The 13,589-nt window shown below is 37.5% G+C and overlaps 1 protein-coding gene across 5 annotated transcripts in view; it reads left to right on the plus strand.

Moving 5' to 3' along the window:
- MAP2 (microtubule-associated protein 2) overlaps positions 1 to 13,589 on the plus strand; it is a 93,662-nt gene that overhangs the window by 62,091 nt on the left and 17,982 nt on the right. For all 5 annotated transcript variants that reach the window (XM_006872737.1, XM_006872735.1, XM_006872736.1 and 2 more), the window contains one exon: positions 5,571 to 5,911. In XM_006872737.1, the coding sequence (XP_006872799.1) occupies positions 5,571 to 5,911 (341 nt within the window). The remainder of the gene's footprint in view (positions 1 to 5,570; positions 5,912 to 13,589) is intronic.

Below are 13,589 nucleotides of genomic sequence, written 5' to 3' on the forward strand. Positions count from 1 at the left end.
TGAATGGTTTAAAATCAGAAAAAGTTTGCACAAGGGTTGTACTCATTCACCATACTTATTCAATCTGTACACAGAACATGAAATCTGAGAAACTGGGTTTTATGAAGAAGAATTGGGATCAGGATTGGGGGAAGACTCATTAACAACCTGTAATACACAGTTGATACATCCTTGCTTGCTGAAAGCGAAGAGGACTGACTGTACTAACAAATGAAGAACAAAGGCCATAGCCTTCAGTATGATTTGCACCTGAATGTAAAGAAAACAAAACTCCACACCACTGGACCAATAAATGGAGAGAAAAATTGTAGTCAAAGACTTCGTTTTGCTTAGATCCACTATCAACACTCATGGAAGCAGCAGTTAAGACATCAAACAGCATATTACATTGGGTAAATCTGCTGAACAAGACCTCTTTAAAGTGTTCAAGAGCAAAGATGTCAATTTGAGGATTTAGGTGTGCCTGACTCGAGCCATGTCATTTCCAGTAGCCTCATTTGCATGTGAAAATTGAACAGTGAGTAAGGAAGACCATAAAAGAATTGATGCATTTGAGTAAGGTGTTGGAGATGGATACTAAAAATACCATGGAATGCCAGTGGGGCAAACAAATCTCTGTTACAAGTACACCCAGAATAATGTTTCTTAGAGGTCAGGGTAGTGAAACTTTGTCTTTCATATTAAAGATATATTATCAGGAGGGACCAATTCCTGGAGAAGCACATCATGCTTGGTAAAAGGATGTTGTTGTTGTCAGGTGCCATCGAGTCAGAACCAACTCATAGTGACCCCATGCACAGCAGAATGAAACAATGTCCGATCCTGGGCCAACCTCACCACCGCTGCCACACTTGAGTCCATCAATCGATGCCACCTGGCCAATCCATCTCGTTAGGGGTCTTCCTCTTTTTCTCTGACCCTCCACCTTACCCACCATGACATCCTTCTCCAGTGACTGTTCCCTCTGGACAATATGTCCAAAGCATGAGAGACGAAACTTAGCCATCTTGGCCTCCAAGGAGCACTCTGGCTGCACTTCTTCCAAAACAGATCTATTGGTTCTTTTGGCAGTCCATGGCACTTTGTCAGTTAAAAAGAGGAAGATCCCCAACGAGATGGATTGGTATAGTGGCAACAGCTATGGACTCAGGAATAACAAGTGTGAGGATGGTGCAGAATCTGGCAGCGTTTTGTTCTGTTGTGCATAAGGTCACTGTAAGTCAGAACCGACCAAAGGCACCTAACACAAACAACAAAGGGTAGTTCTGGGTTTTTTTATATTTTGAGGACCTCTTGCACTGTTCTCCACAAAGGATGGACCATTTTGCATTTCCACCAGAATGGATGAGGGTTTCATATCCTTTCCAACATGTTTATTTTCTGTTGTTGTTTATTTGTTTTTATGTTTGACATGGTATCATCCTAGTGTGAGTGGTATTGTGTTTTTGACTTGCATCTCTCAGATGATTAATGATATTGTTTATCTTCAAATGTTTGATATGCATTTGAATGTCCTCTTTGGTGAAATGTCTATTCAAGATCTCGACCATGTTATGATGGGCTTATCTGTCTTTTTGTTGTTAAGTTTTTGAAGATTTTAATACATATTTTTGCTGTTAGATTCCTACCAGACATATGATTTCCAAAGATAATCTTCTCTTTGGTAGCTTGTCTTTTTACTTTTTCAGTAAAGTCTTTTGATGAAAAAAAGAAAACCTTTTTAATCTTTATGAGGTCTCATTTATTTGTTGTAGTTTTTGCTGTTTGTGTTTTTGTTAGTATGTTAGACCTTCCATTGTTGTGAGCTGAACCTGACATTGCGACCCCTGCTTCTAAACTTTTATGGTTTTAGTTTGCATATTTAGATATCTGATCCAGTTTTAATTTTTGTGTGTGAGTGTGTATGGTGTAAATCATGGATCTTGTTTCATATTCTGCATGTGGAAACCCAGTTTTCCCATCATAACTTATTGAAGGAACTCTTCCTTCTCCATCAAATGGACGTAGCACCCTTGTCATAAGTCAGTTGGCCATAGCTGTGTTGATTACTGTAACTCTGTGATGTAGTTTAAAATCAGAAAATGTAAGCTTTCCTACTTTATTCTTTGTTCTTTTCAGCGTTGTTTTCATCATTCAGATTTTAACTAAAGCTCTTATAATCTTAGCAAAAAGAAAGTGCTCAAATAAACTAGCAGAGAGGACATATAAAAGTAAGTGATCTCCAGGGATAAACTTCATCTCCAAATATCTGAGGTTGAGATTGGCCATGAGAAATAATTCCAGGGATGATGAGATAAAATATGGTCTTACAGGCACTATGTACCCCCAAAGGGATACCTTAATGTATCCTTGTATTTGTTACTATGGGAACACAGTGGTATTTTCTCCATAAAGGTACCATGTTCAAGCCACTGCATCTGCATTTTTGAATGTATCGTTACATAAATTACTTTTTATAATGTTCTAAGCCTTTTCTGTTTTGATTTTTAATTTTGTTGTTGTTGTTAAGTGCCGTTGAGTCAGTTCCAACTCATAGCAGCCCTGTACAGTTTCTGAGGAGTGGCTGGTGGCTTTGAACTGCCAACTTTGTGGTTAGCAGTCAAGTGTTTATCCTAAAGCATCACATCAGGAGTTTAAACTTAACTTATGTTCAAAAGCATATTGCATTGTATGATTTGGTAAATAACATAACTGATCTTCAAGTAATCTAAGGGGAAGGAAGGGTCTATCTTATTTCTATGTAATAGTAACTAAAAGGCATACATGCAATTAGAAAAACAGGCACTTTACCTACTTCTATTCTCCTGTCGTCTCCTTAATGGCACATGGAATGTTCTGGCATTTGTACAGCTATTGAAAAGATCTAACGGAAGCAGTGCTATGCCATGGGTTTCTTTTGCCAGATAAAAAAGGAAGGTATTTTCATTGAGGTTTCATACGGTAACTGGTAAATACTGTTCAAAATTGTTTTAGTTTCAGACTCTTCAGTTTCAGACCAAATAGGAAACACTTAAACTTATCTTTTTGATAACTGGTGATGGTTGTGTCAGTTCCAACTCATATCAAACCCAAATAGGGCTTCCTGGGCTGTCTATCTTAACAGGAGCAGAAAGCCTCATCTTTATCTCATGGCTGGTAGATTTGAACTACTGACTTTGTGGTTAGCAGCCCAGCTCTTCGCCCACTGTGCTACCGGGTCTCCATTTTGAAAACTAAAGTCTGTTATAGTACAATTTGATTATTTGCATTGAACTTCAGTGTTAAGACCTTAATACTTATGATCATTTCTCATTCTTCAGATGTAACACTCTTCTTGAAGCTTAAAATCATTTTCTACAGGTATGGACATAACTTTAGTAACATTTTATTTCTTTTAATAAAAGTTGTTTTCTACATCAATAATGAAGGAGCTCTGGTAACATAGTGATTACAAATCGGGCTGTGAACCTTAAGGTCAGCAGTTCGGAACTACCAGCCGACCCGCGGGAGAAAGATAAGGCTTTCTACTCCCGTAGAGATTTACAGCCTCGGAAACCCTATACAGGGTTGCTATGGGTCAGAACTGACTCAACAGCACTTAACAACAACAACATTTGTAATATTGCTTCAACTCAATCTCCATAAAGAAAAAAACATTCAGCAGACTTCTGATTCTAGTTTCTACTAATAAAAACATGTATGTTTATTGAACACTGCTCTGTGGAAGGACATAGTAACTGGCTCACTTCTACATTAAAATATTGGTTCACAACCAAACCAGGGTTAGAAAAGCTGCAAAAAGCCAAGTTGGAAGTGATTGTATTACCTGAGCCTTGAGATGCCATTTGGGGGGGAGGGGAGAGAAGGGGGATCAATAAAAATCACAGAAGGAGCACTAATTTATCACTTTAGTTTTCTCACATCCTATTCCATATTATCATGTGAAGAGTTTTTATGTGAGCCCTACAGTCAAAAGATCAAAAGGACATAGGGCTTTCAGTATGTGAAAACTGATCACTAAACAGGAAATAAAATTGTCCTGTGTTTCTCTAGGAGGTGGAACCTAGACCCATGAGTATGTTTACATTGTCATACATTACAAGTATATAAGAAACCTCCTTACACTTACCCTATCCCTTGTAAATGAATGTGACGCCATTCCTCTTCAATTTTTCATTTCTGGCATGGTAAATCAATGATTGTCTGATTCAAAATGGCCAATACCAGCCTGTTTCAGCTTGCTAATGCCTAGGATATTGATCTTTATATTTATATGTGCATTTCATTTTTACTGCTCCAATTTTCCTAGCCACATTAAGTAACAAGTTACAGATGGAATATTAAAAAAAATATGGCTCCTCAAAAGCTACCTATCATATTTGACTTAGAATTTCACAATCATCTGGCCAAATCAGCCTCAATGTCCTGTTTTCTTAATTATGATAATAATAAGAGTTAGCACTGACCACAAGATTGGAGGTTCAAACCCACCAGCGGTTCTGCAGGAAAAAGATGAGGTTGTCTGCTCCTGTAAATATTTCACTGTAAGTCTGAGTTGAATACGGCAGTTGGTTTGGTGTGGGTTTAACCCCTAGCTATCATACATGTTGACGTGGTTATAAGATAAAAATGTATTCATAAAAGGGCTTTGAAATCTGCAAGATCCTGTCCTTTTACTTATACATGTATTCTTTAAAAAAAAAAAAAAAAAAGCACTGAAAATGTCATTCAAATGCTTACATTCAAAAAGATAATATGATAGAAATGTAGTATAGGACAGGGGTAGGATAAAATAAAATGAGGTGGAGGGCAAGTTGAGGCAAAGCAATGCATCTCAAAATATCCTATGTGATGGACAGTGGTGGATTATTGATTTGGCTCCAAGCTCCTAAATTTGTGATGAAAACAGAGGGTAAAGATTAGTCAGAAGGTTTATCATCAACAGGTGATTATAGAACTCCAGTTCTTATAGAGAGATAGGATTTTTTTATATTAAAAGCTGAGTAAAGTTTCCTTACCAAAGACACAATACAGGATTTAGCAGGAAAATACTGGTACTCATATATGACATACTATGAACAGTTTTTAATAAACAACTCACAGTGCTCCTCTAGACAAGCTGAGAAAATAATATTTAGGCACAATTTAATAAATACCACTTCATAAAAGCTATGTGATCTAAATGCATGGGTCTATGTTGGGAGTCCACCTGGGTCTCTGATGAAATTACTGCACAGAGAACTGGATAGACCACATAGCAGAAAGAGTCGCTGTAGACTCATTTCTCAGTGAAAGACAGAGCCATTTGCTTTAATGGTCATATCAGAAGAAAATAGTTTTGACACTCATATGAGTATTAAGGAGAATAACCAGATTGTATCCTTGTGTTGGTAGCAATACCAGCTCAAAAGGAGCAAGATATGAAAGAAAAAAGGTTCTTTACCATTTGGGGGGTGATTATAAAAATACATGCATTTCTAAATCATTTAGAAATTAAATGCATTCCATTCTTACCATCTATGAGAAAAAGAGATCCCTGGAGGAGAACATTCTAATGCTGTGGCTATTGTTTTATTTGCTTGTTAATACAGGGTCAGAGCCAATTCGCAGAGCAGGAAAAAGTGGCACCTCAACACCCACTACCCCTGGATCAACTGCCATCACACCTGGCACACCACCAAGTTATTCTTCACGCACACCAGGCACTCCTGGAACCCCTAGCTACCCCAGGACCCCACATACACCTGGAACCCCCAAATCTGCCATCTTGGTGCCCAGTGAGAAGAAAGTCGCCATCATACGTACTCCTCCAAAATCTCCTGCTACTCCCAAGCAGCTCCGGCTTATTAACCAACCACTGCCAGACCTGAAGAATGTCAAGTCTAAAATTGGATCAACTGACAACATCAAATACCAGCCTAAAGGTGGACAGGTAAGAATTACATGAGCACATGTTTGTTGCTATAACTAAAATCCATTAATTAAGTATTCTGTTGATTTCCTCATATTATAATCTGAGTTTTTAAAAGACAGGGAATTGGAGGTGCTAAAAAGAATTTTTGGTGATGATTGTTTCTAAGACTTTGAATCTTATCTGAAAAAACTGCCTCTAAATGATAACTCACATCTATGTTCATTTTTTCTGGTTATTATTTGACAAAAACTAAAGCAGCTATGTGGGAGAATCATTCAGTCAGTTGATTTACTAATAATCTTCTTTGAATGTGCCTCTATTGTTTTGTGGATTTTAAGTAAGAGATTAAAGTTGCATTGCTGATGTGAATTTTAATTTTCCATTTTAGAGCCTGACCATTAGCTCATTTGGTTGTTTTTGTTTTAGTATATTTACTTTTATTTCCTATCTTCTTTCCCAAGGCTTTTCTATGACATCTTCCGTTATTCTATGTTTACCCTAAAATCACGTTTCTTTTTTAGCTAACATTGCTAAAATGGCAGTATTTTAGCTAGACATTGTAAATGGTAGTGTTTTAGCTAGACATTGTAAATGCAAGTGTTTCCTGATAATAAATAGCTCCTTAAAGTCTTAGAACTTTTACTTGAGGTTAGTTTTTTTTTGTTTTTGTTTTTTTAATGGAGTTATCATTATTATTAACTCTTAACTTCAGCTGTATTACCTCTTAACTTCAGTTCCAGAGCAAATACTCACATCTTTTCCAACCAGGGGACTTTGATTTCCACCTTAACCTGGTGACATGGATCTTGCTTACACACGAGATGTTTGGACAATGCTATTACCTTAGAAGGAGACAATATTATTTAATATGATGCTACCCATGGGATTGTTCATTGTTTCTGTATTTCTTCAATGTCAATGAAGAAATAAAGAAAAACACCCACCCGTGAACGAAAGAAGAAGGAAAGCAACAACTTAATTTGTACAGGAACAAACTTGCAATGCCCTTTCAATACACCTATGCGATCCTTTCCTTTTTAACCTTGACATTCTTTTGTGCCTTACTTTATCTTAACCCTTACATATGAGTATTTTCTGCCAAGGAATTTTGTCTCCCTCTGTCTTAGTTACCTAGTGCTTCTATAACATTTGCTCCACAAATGGATGCTTTAAAAAAAAAGAAACATAATCTCTCACAGTTTAGAAGTCCAAATTCAGGATGCCAAATATAGTAGAAGGGTTTCTCTCTTTGTAGGTTCTGTAGGAAAGTCCTTGTTCCCTTTCAACATCTGTAGGCTCAACGTTTCTTGGAGATATCCAAATGTCTTGGCATCAATCTTCTTCTGGGTCTAAGAGGTTCTTAGCTCAGTGGCCCCAAGTCCAATGGGCACACACTGCTCCCAGCTCTTCTTTCTTGCTTATAGTCAGTCCCTCCTTCACTGTTCTCGTCTCTCTTCTTTTATCTCTTTTAAGATAAAAGGTGCAACTGAAGCACAAGTTTGACTTGAGCAAGGGTGGTCCTTGAGTCATTCCTCTTGTAAGACTCAAAATACAAACTCAACTAATCCTACCTCATTAACATACCAATGATCAGATTCACTACACATATCCCAAAATGGAGGAAAACAATACAAATTCTGGTAATTGTGACCTAGCCAAGTTACATATATTTTGAGGGGAAACAATTCATGACACTCTCCTTCACCCCAAATAAAATGCATTTTTAGGTAGATCTAGAAGAAAGCTGTTGTCAAAATTTGAACTATTGGTGGCTCCTATTCACTGTTGACTCAACAATTCAGTATTACTCCTTGTTTTAGCAACAGTCATCTTTGCTGTTTCATAATGATTGTTCAAGAAAGCCCAAGCAGTTAAGAAAAATCAGCAATTTGGGTGGAGGTGGGGATCAATATGCCCTTTTAAGAAACTCTATAGCAGTCTATAGTAATATAATCACAGAAAGATATGTCTTTTAAAAAACAAAAACAAAAGAAACGTTTTACTGTGAATTGAGTGAAGGTTTGCAGACAAGTTAATCAGTTTTACATTTAACAAATCATACATTTTGTTTCATCTCATTGACTGCACTTCCCTCCATGCAAAAGCAGTTATCCCACTTCCTCCCTGTGGTTCCTCTTTCCATTCCACCCACTTTCCCATCTCGTCTCAACTTTGCCCTGAGGTAAATGTTGTCCATCTGGTTTTGACTAATTGGACATTCCAGGGTGAGCATAGATTACTAGTGGTATTCCCACTATGTACTTATGTACTGCTTGGCTGAAAATTGGACCACAATGGTGAGTTTCTTTCCAGATCTGAAGGGTGGTTGAAGGCTATATTGTCAGACTCCTCCTGTCTCTTCTGACCAATAAGCCCAGTCATCTTTTTTATAATTTTGAGTTTTGTTCCACATTTTTTGCCTACTCTATCTGGGACCTTCTAATGTGACCCCTTTCAGAACAGTTGGTAGTGGTAGCCGGGCACCATCTAGTTCTTCTGGTCTCTGAGTCATGGATACTGATGTTCACATGTTCAATTGGTCCATTGGACTAATTAATTCCAAGCAACTTCAATTCTCATCACTCTTCTTTATTCTGCACATGAGAATAATAATAGATGCAACTTAAATGGCTGCTCGTGAACTTTTAAGATCCCAGATGTTACTCACCAAAGTAGGATGTAGAATATTGTCTTTGTGGACTGTTAAACCTTTTCACCATGGTATCGCCTGAGAGTGTGGTTTAGAGCTCCCAGGCTCAGCAACTCATTTCATTAAAATGTTTGATAATGTCTAAGACATTTTCATCACTATGAGTCAAAACTGACTCCATGGCACTTAACAACAATGCTTCACCACATTCATAGTTGTGTTTGCAGCAAAGGTAACTACCCATGCACAAATATCCTCTTTCAAACCCTTATATATTTGTGGGTAGACTCCCACCACTCTTTCTGCCATACTGATTCCACCTGTGTCTCTTTTCATGTATTTACCCGCAGAACACTATTGTTCCAAGGTTGTGTACATATCACTATTTGTCTTCATCCCTTTAGTCCTTGCATACCTCCCTGTGTCATCATCATTATTCTGCCAGCCTCCCTCTTCTTGTATGTTGCCCTCTCTATAAACCCAGTTAACATGTGTTAACTATTAACCCTCTAGCCAGTGAATTACTCTCCATACACTTCCATCCTTGGGAACAATCAAAAAAAGTTTGTGTATGAAAACCTTTCTTGAGCTTTCACAATAGTGGTTTCATACAATGTTTGTGATTAACTAATTTCACTCAGCTTAATACTGACTCCACGGTACTTAACAACAACAATAGTACCCTTTAGGAGACCTGGTGTGGTGGTATCAGGTAAGCACTCGACCACAAGGTCGGTTTGAACAACAAGGTCTGTGGTTCAAACTCACCAGCCACTCCTTAGACACGCTATACAGAGTTGTTATGAGTCGGAATCGATTTGGCAGCACTTAACAACAACAATGCACTCCAGGTTCACCCATGTTATGAAATATTTCACAGATTCATTATTCTTCAGTGTTGCATTATATTACATTGTATGCACCAAAGTTTATTTATGCAGTCTTCATTGTTGAGGTTGTCTCCATCTTTTTGTTGTTATGAATAGTGTTGCAGTGAACATAGGTGTGCATGTCTTCTCATGTCCTGATTCTTATTTCTTGTGGATATATACCAAGTAAAGGAATTGGGGTCGTACAGTATTTCTAGTTCCGACTTTCTGAGGAGGCACCATACCATTTTCCACAGTAGTTACACCATTTACATTCCCACCTGCAATGTAGGAGGGTTCTTGTCTCTCCACACACTCACCAGCATTTGTTTGTAATTCCTAAAAGTCTCATAATATTCTTGCGTTCATCAGAGTTTTGTACATCTAAGAGAAGGGCATATTTAATTGGGCTTTTGGAAATACCTAAATGTCACATTGTTCTTATATTTATACATATGTTGTTTAAAACAATAAGTTGAATAAAATCAGTTTAGTATGAATTGGAAAGTGTGTCATTTTTAGCTTTGGGAGAGATGATACTTAACAGAGTGATGTGTATACGAAAGTAAGTCTCTATAAATATACCCGCGTCTTAGTGTGCTTCTTAACTAAATATGGGATTTAATTTACTAACTTGTAGTCTGGGAAATGGAGTCCTGGTGTGGCACTGTAGGATAAGCACTTGACTGCAAGGTCAGTTTGAACTGCAAGGTTAGCAGTTCAAACTTACCATTCACTCAGAAACCCTACACAGGGTCTCTATAAGTTGGAACCAACTTGACAGCACTTAATAACAACAGTCTGGAAAATATGATACTGAGTAGAATCTCCTTCTTTTTGGAATCACAGCAGAATATTAATAATTTCCAGCATACTTTATTATAACTAAAATGATAATTTAATAGAAATGAAAAAATACTGATGTCATTTATATTTTGATGTTGTTAAGTTCTGACTCATAGGGACCCTGTATAAGGTGTTCAAGGCTTTAAATCTTTATGGAACCAAAAAGCCTCATCTTTCTCACTAGGAGTGACTGGCCAGCTCGAACCTCAGATCTTGTGGTTCAATGTCCAGTGCTTATCATATGGAGTCACAGCACTCCCTAGACTACACTTAACAACAATAGGGTTTCTTAGGAACGACTAATAGGTTTGAACTGCCAACCTCGTGGTTAGAAGTTCTGTGCTTATTCTACAACACCACACCAAGATGTCATAATTTATATAGAAATTTTAAATATATGATTTTTGCTATTCAAAGGATTTCTTAACATTACAGAGGTAAAAGGTGATTCTAGCCTCGGCTTTGCAGAAATCTCTAAAATTAAGACAATGCAAAAACTATGAAAAATGTATCCTTGTTTTCTTCCTCTTTATCTGTTCGGTTGTATTTCTGTGTCTCACTTTAGTTGCCTTCTATTGTATTTGGCAACTCACAAAATTGATAAAGAACTTTCGTATTAATTTGTGGTAAACTAATACAGCCTGGAGATAACAAAAGCTAAGGACTAGTAAAGATTGAAGAAAATCTCTTTTTTCATTAAGACAAATGTTAATCAGCTGCAAAATATCCTGTCTCTGCTACAGATGGCTTGGAAAAAAATAAAACAAGAGTGGGGTTATAAAGGAACATTATTGGAAAAACTGAAGGTATCCTCACCTATATGAGAAACAGATGGAAATCATTTGCTTTCTGTTTCTAGATAGACGATATAAATACTTTTAAATTGGAAGAGAAGATTCATAGGGAATTTTGCAGGTGAATTGGGTAGGAAAAAATTGTTCCTTAACATCTAACACTACCCTCTTAAAGGACTCCAGACAGATGTGATCTTGTCAAGTTTGGGGACTGAGAAGATCTCTTGCCATATTTGTTAAACAGGAGGTTTTGCCTGGATCGTTCGTGCTCTTCAGTAATACAATGATTAGGGCAAAATTCTATGTTAGAGCTTCTTGGAGATCATCAACAGGACATGTCAAAGGCTCATTATTTTATTGAGGATCTGTTTGGAACATTGAAGCCACATGTTGTTCCAAAGTGTAAAATTAATAACTATAGGCTACTTGGATGGACAGTGGTCAACCCAGATTCTTTGAAGAGTGCAGTACGATACTATATTTGCTATAGGAGTTAAACACTTTATCAGAGATATGTAAACTGAAGGTAGATATTGAGCCAAAATAGTCATGTCATTTTTATTAATGAAGATAAGAAGAGCTTTTAAAATGTAAGTATTAATTTAATTTTATCTGCCTAGACTCTATTGTAAAATCTAAAGTGATTAGTTTGTATGCAAATGATTAAACTTAAAATATTTGTAATTTTTGTTTAAAAGTTTGTGCCATCAGTAAGAACTGGGAGGGAAATGTATAACAAAGGCCATGTGTATCTTGGGATTCCTGGTGTGGTGCTGTAGAATTAGCACTGGACTGTAAACCACAAGATCATCAGATCAAACCTACCAGATGCTTCTTGGAAACCCTATACAAAATCACGATGAGTTGAAAATAACTTGGCAGCACTTAACCACTATATCAAGCATCTATGGGGGTTTCAAAGAGTTTGAGAAATTTTTCCATTATTTATCAATTCCATGAACTTTTTGACCCCTTCTTCCTTATAACCATTATATCTTCTATTAAAGTCCAGTTGCCTATTGGCAAAGAAGCTCAGCTCAGGGGCTTAGTTCAATGAGGCAAATCAATGCCTAATGGAATAGATAAGGTAGCTGGCAATTTGAAGAGCTTTACAAAAAGTAATAAAGTTAATCTGTTCAGCTAAAGCATAAATTCATTATACAGAAAAGAACACATGCACCCGTGAATTCTCCATAGATAGTGAGCTTGATTCGTTTAACTCGAGACGTAGGTAAGCCTGCCTCTAGGTAGTTAACTCCCAAGCTACATGAAGAAGAAATTTTAGAATAAATAATGCTTGATTTACAAGGACAGAGCTGTTAGGTTTAAGCAGGGGTAGCAAAATTTCTCGAAATCTGAGGCAAATTTAAAAAACAAAACAAAAAACAAGGCAGAAACTCAACAAATGGTGCATTTTACCTTTTCTGTTCATGGATTGTGGAGAAGGATATGATGTTTGGTAAAATGGGAGGGTCAGAGAAAAAAAGCAAGACCCCAAGGTGGATTGACACAGTGGCAGCAGCAGTGGGCTCAAACGTAGCAACAGTTGTGAGGTCGTCACGGGACCGGGAAGCGGTTCGTTCTGTTGTGCATAGGTTCGCTGAGTCAGCACCAATAACAATGGCACCTAATAACAACATCTATGGATCTGGGTTTTCAAGGCACTTTGATTTGTATGCCATTTTCTTTTGTGATTTACTTATTTCTCTCTGCACAAAATTCTCCAGATTAGCTCAAACAAAAATCCTTACCTCTGGACCAATAAACAACATTTTTACCAGTGGAGAAAAGATTGATGTTGTCAAAGACTTCATTTTTGTTTGATCAACCATCAACATTCATGGAAGCAGCAGTCAAGAATTCAAGCGATGTATTGCATTAGGCAAATCTGCTGCACCGACCTTTTTAAAGTGCTGAAGAGCAAAGATGTCAGCTTGAGGACTAAGGTGCACTTGATCCAAGCCATGGTATTTTCATTAACCTCGTATGCATTCGAAAGTTGGACAGTGAATAAGGAAGACCATAGAAGAATTGATGCATTTAAATTTTGGTGTTGGAGGAGAATATTGAAAGTGCCATGGACTGCCAAAAGAACCAACTGACTTGTGTTGGAATAAAGTGCAGCCAGAGTGCTCCTTGGAGGCCAGGATGGCCAGACTTCATCTCTCATACTTCGGACATATTGTCAGGAGGGACCACTCACTGGAGAAGGATGTCATGTTTGGTAAACTGGAGGGTCAGAGAAAAAGAGGAAGAACCCGATCAAGATGAATTAGGAAAGTGGCAGCATCAATGGACTCAAGCGTGACAATTAGGAGGATGGCCCAGGATCGGGCAGTATTTCGTTCTGTTGTGTATAAGGTCACTATAAGTTGGTACTGATTTGATGGCGCCTAACAACAACAACAACAACAAATAATCAGTGCTTTTCACCACATTTATAATTAATCATTTATTTGTATGTTGTTGTTGTCAGGTGCCATTGAGTCGGAACCGACTCATAGCGACCCCATGCACAGCAGAATGAAACAATGTCC

The sequence above is a fragment of the Chrysochloris asiatica genome, unplaced genomic scaffold (assembly GCF_000296735.1).
Source record: "Chrysochloris asiatica unplaced genomic scaffold, ChrAsi1.0 scaffold00212, whole genome shotgun sequence".
Lineage (NCBI taxonomy): Eukaryota > Metazoa > Chordata > Mammalia > Afrosoricida > Chrysochloridae > Chrysochloris > Chrysochloris asiatica.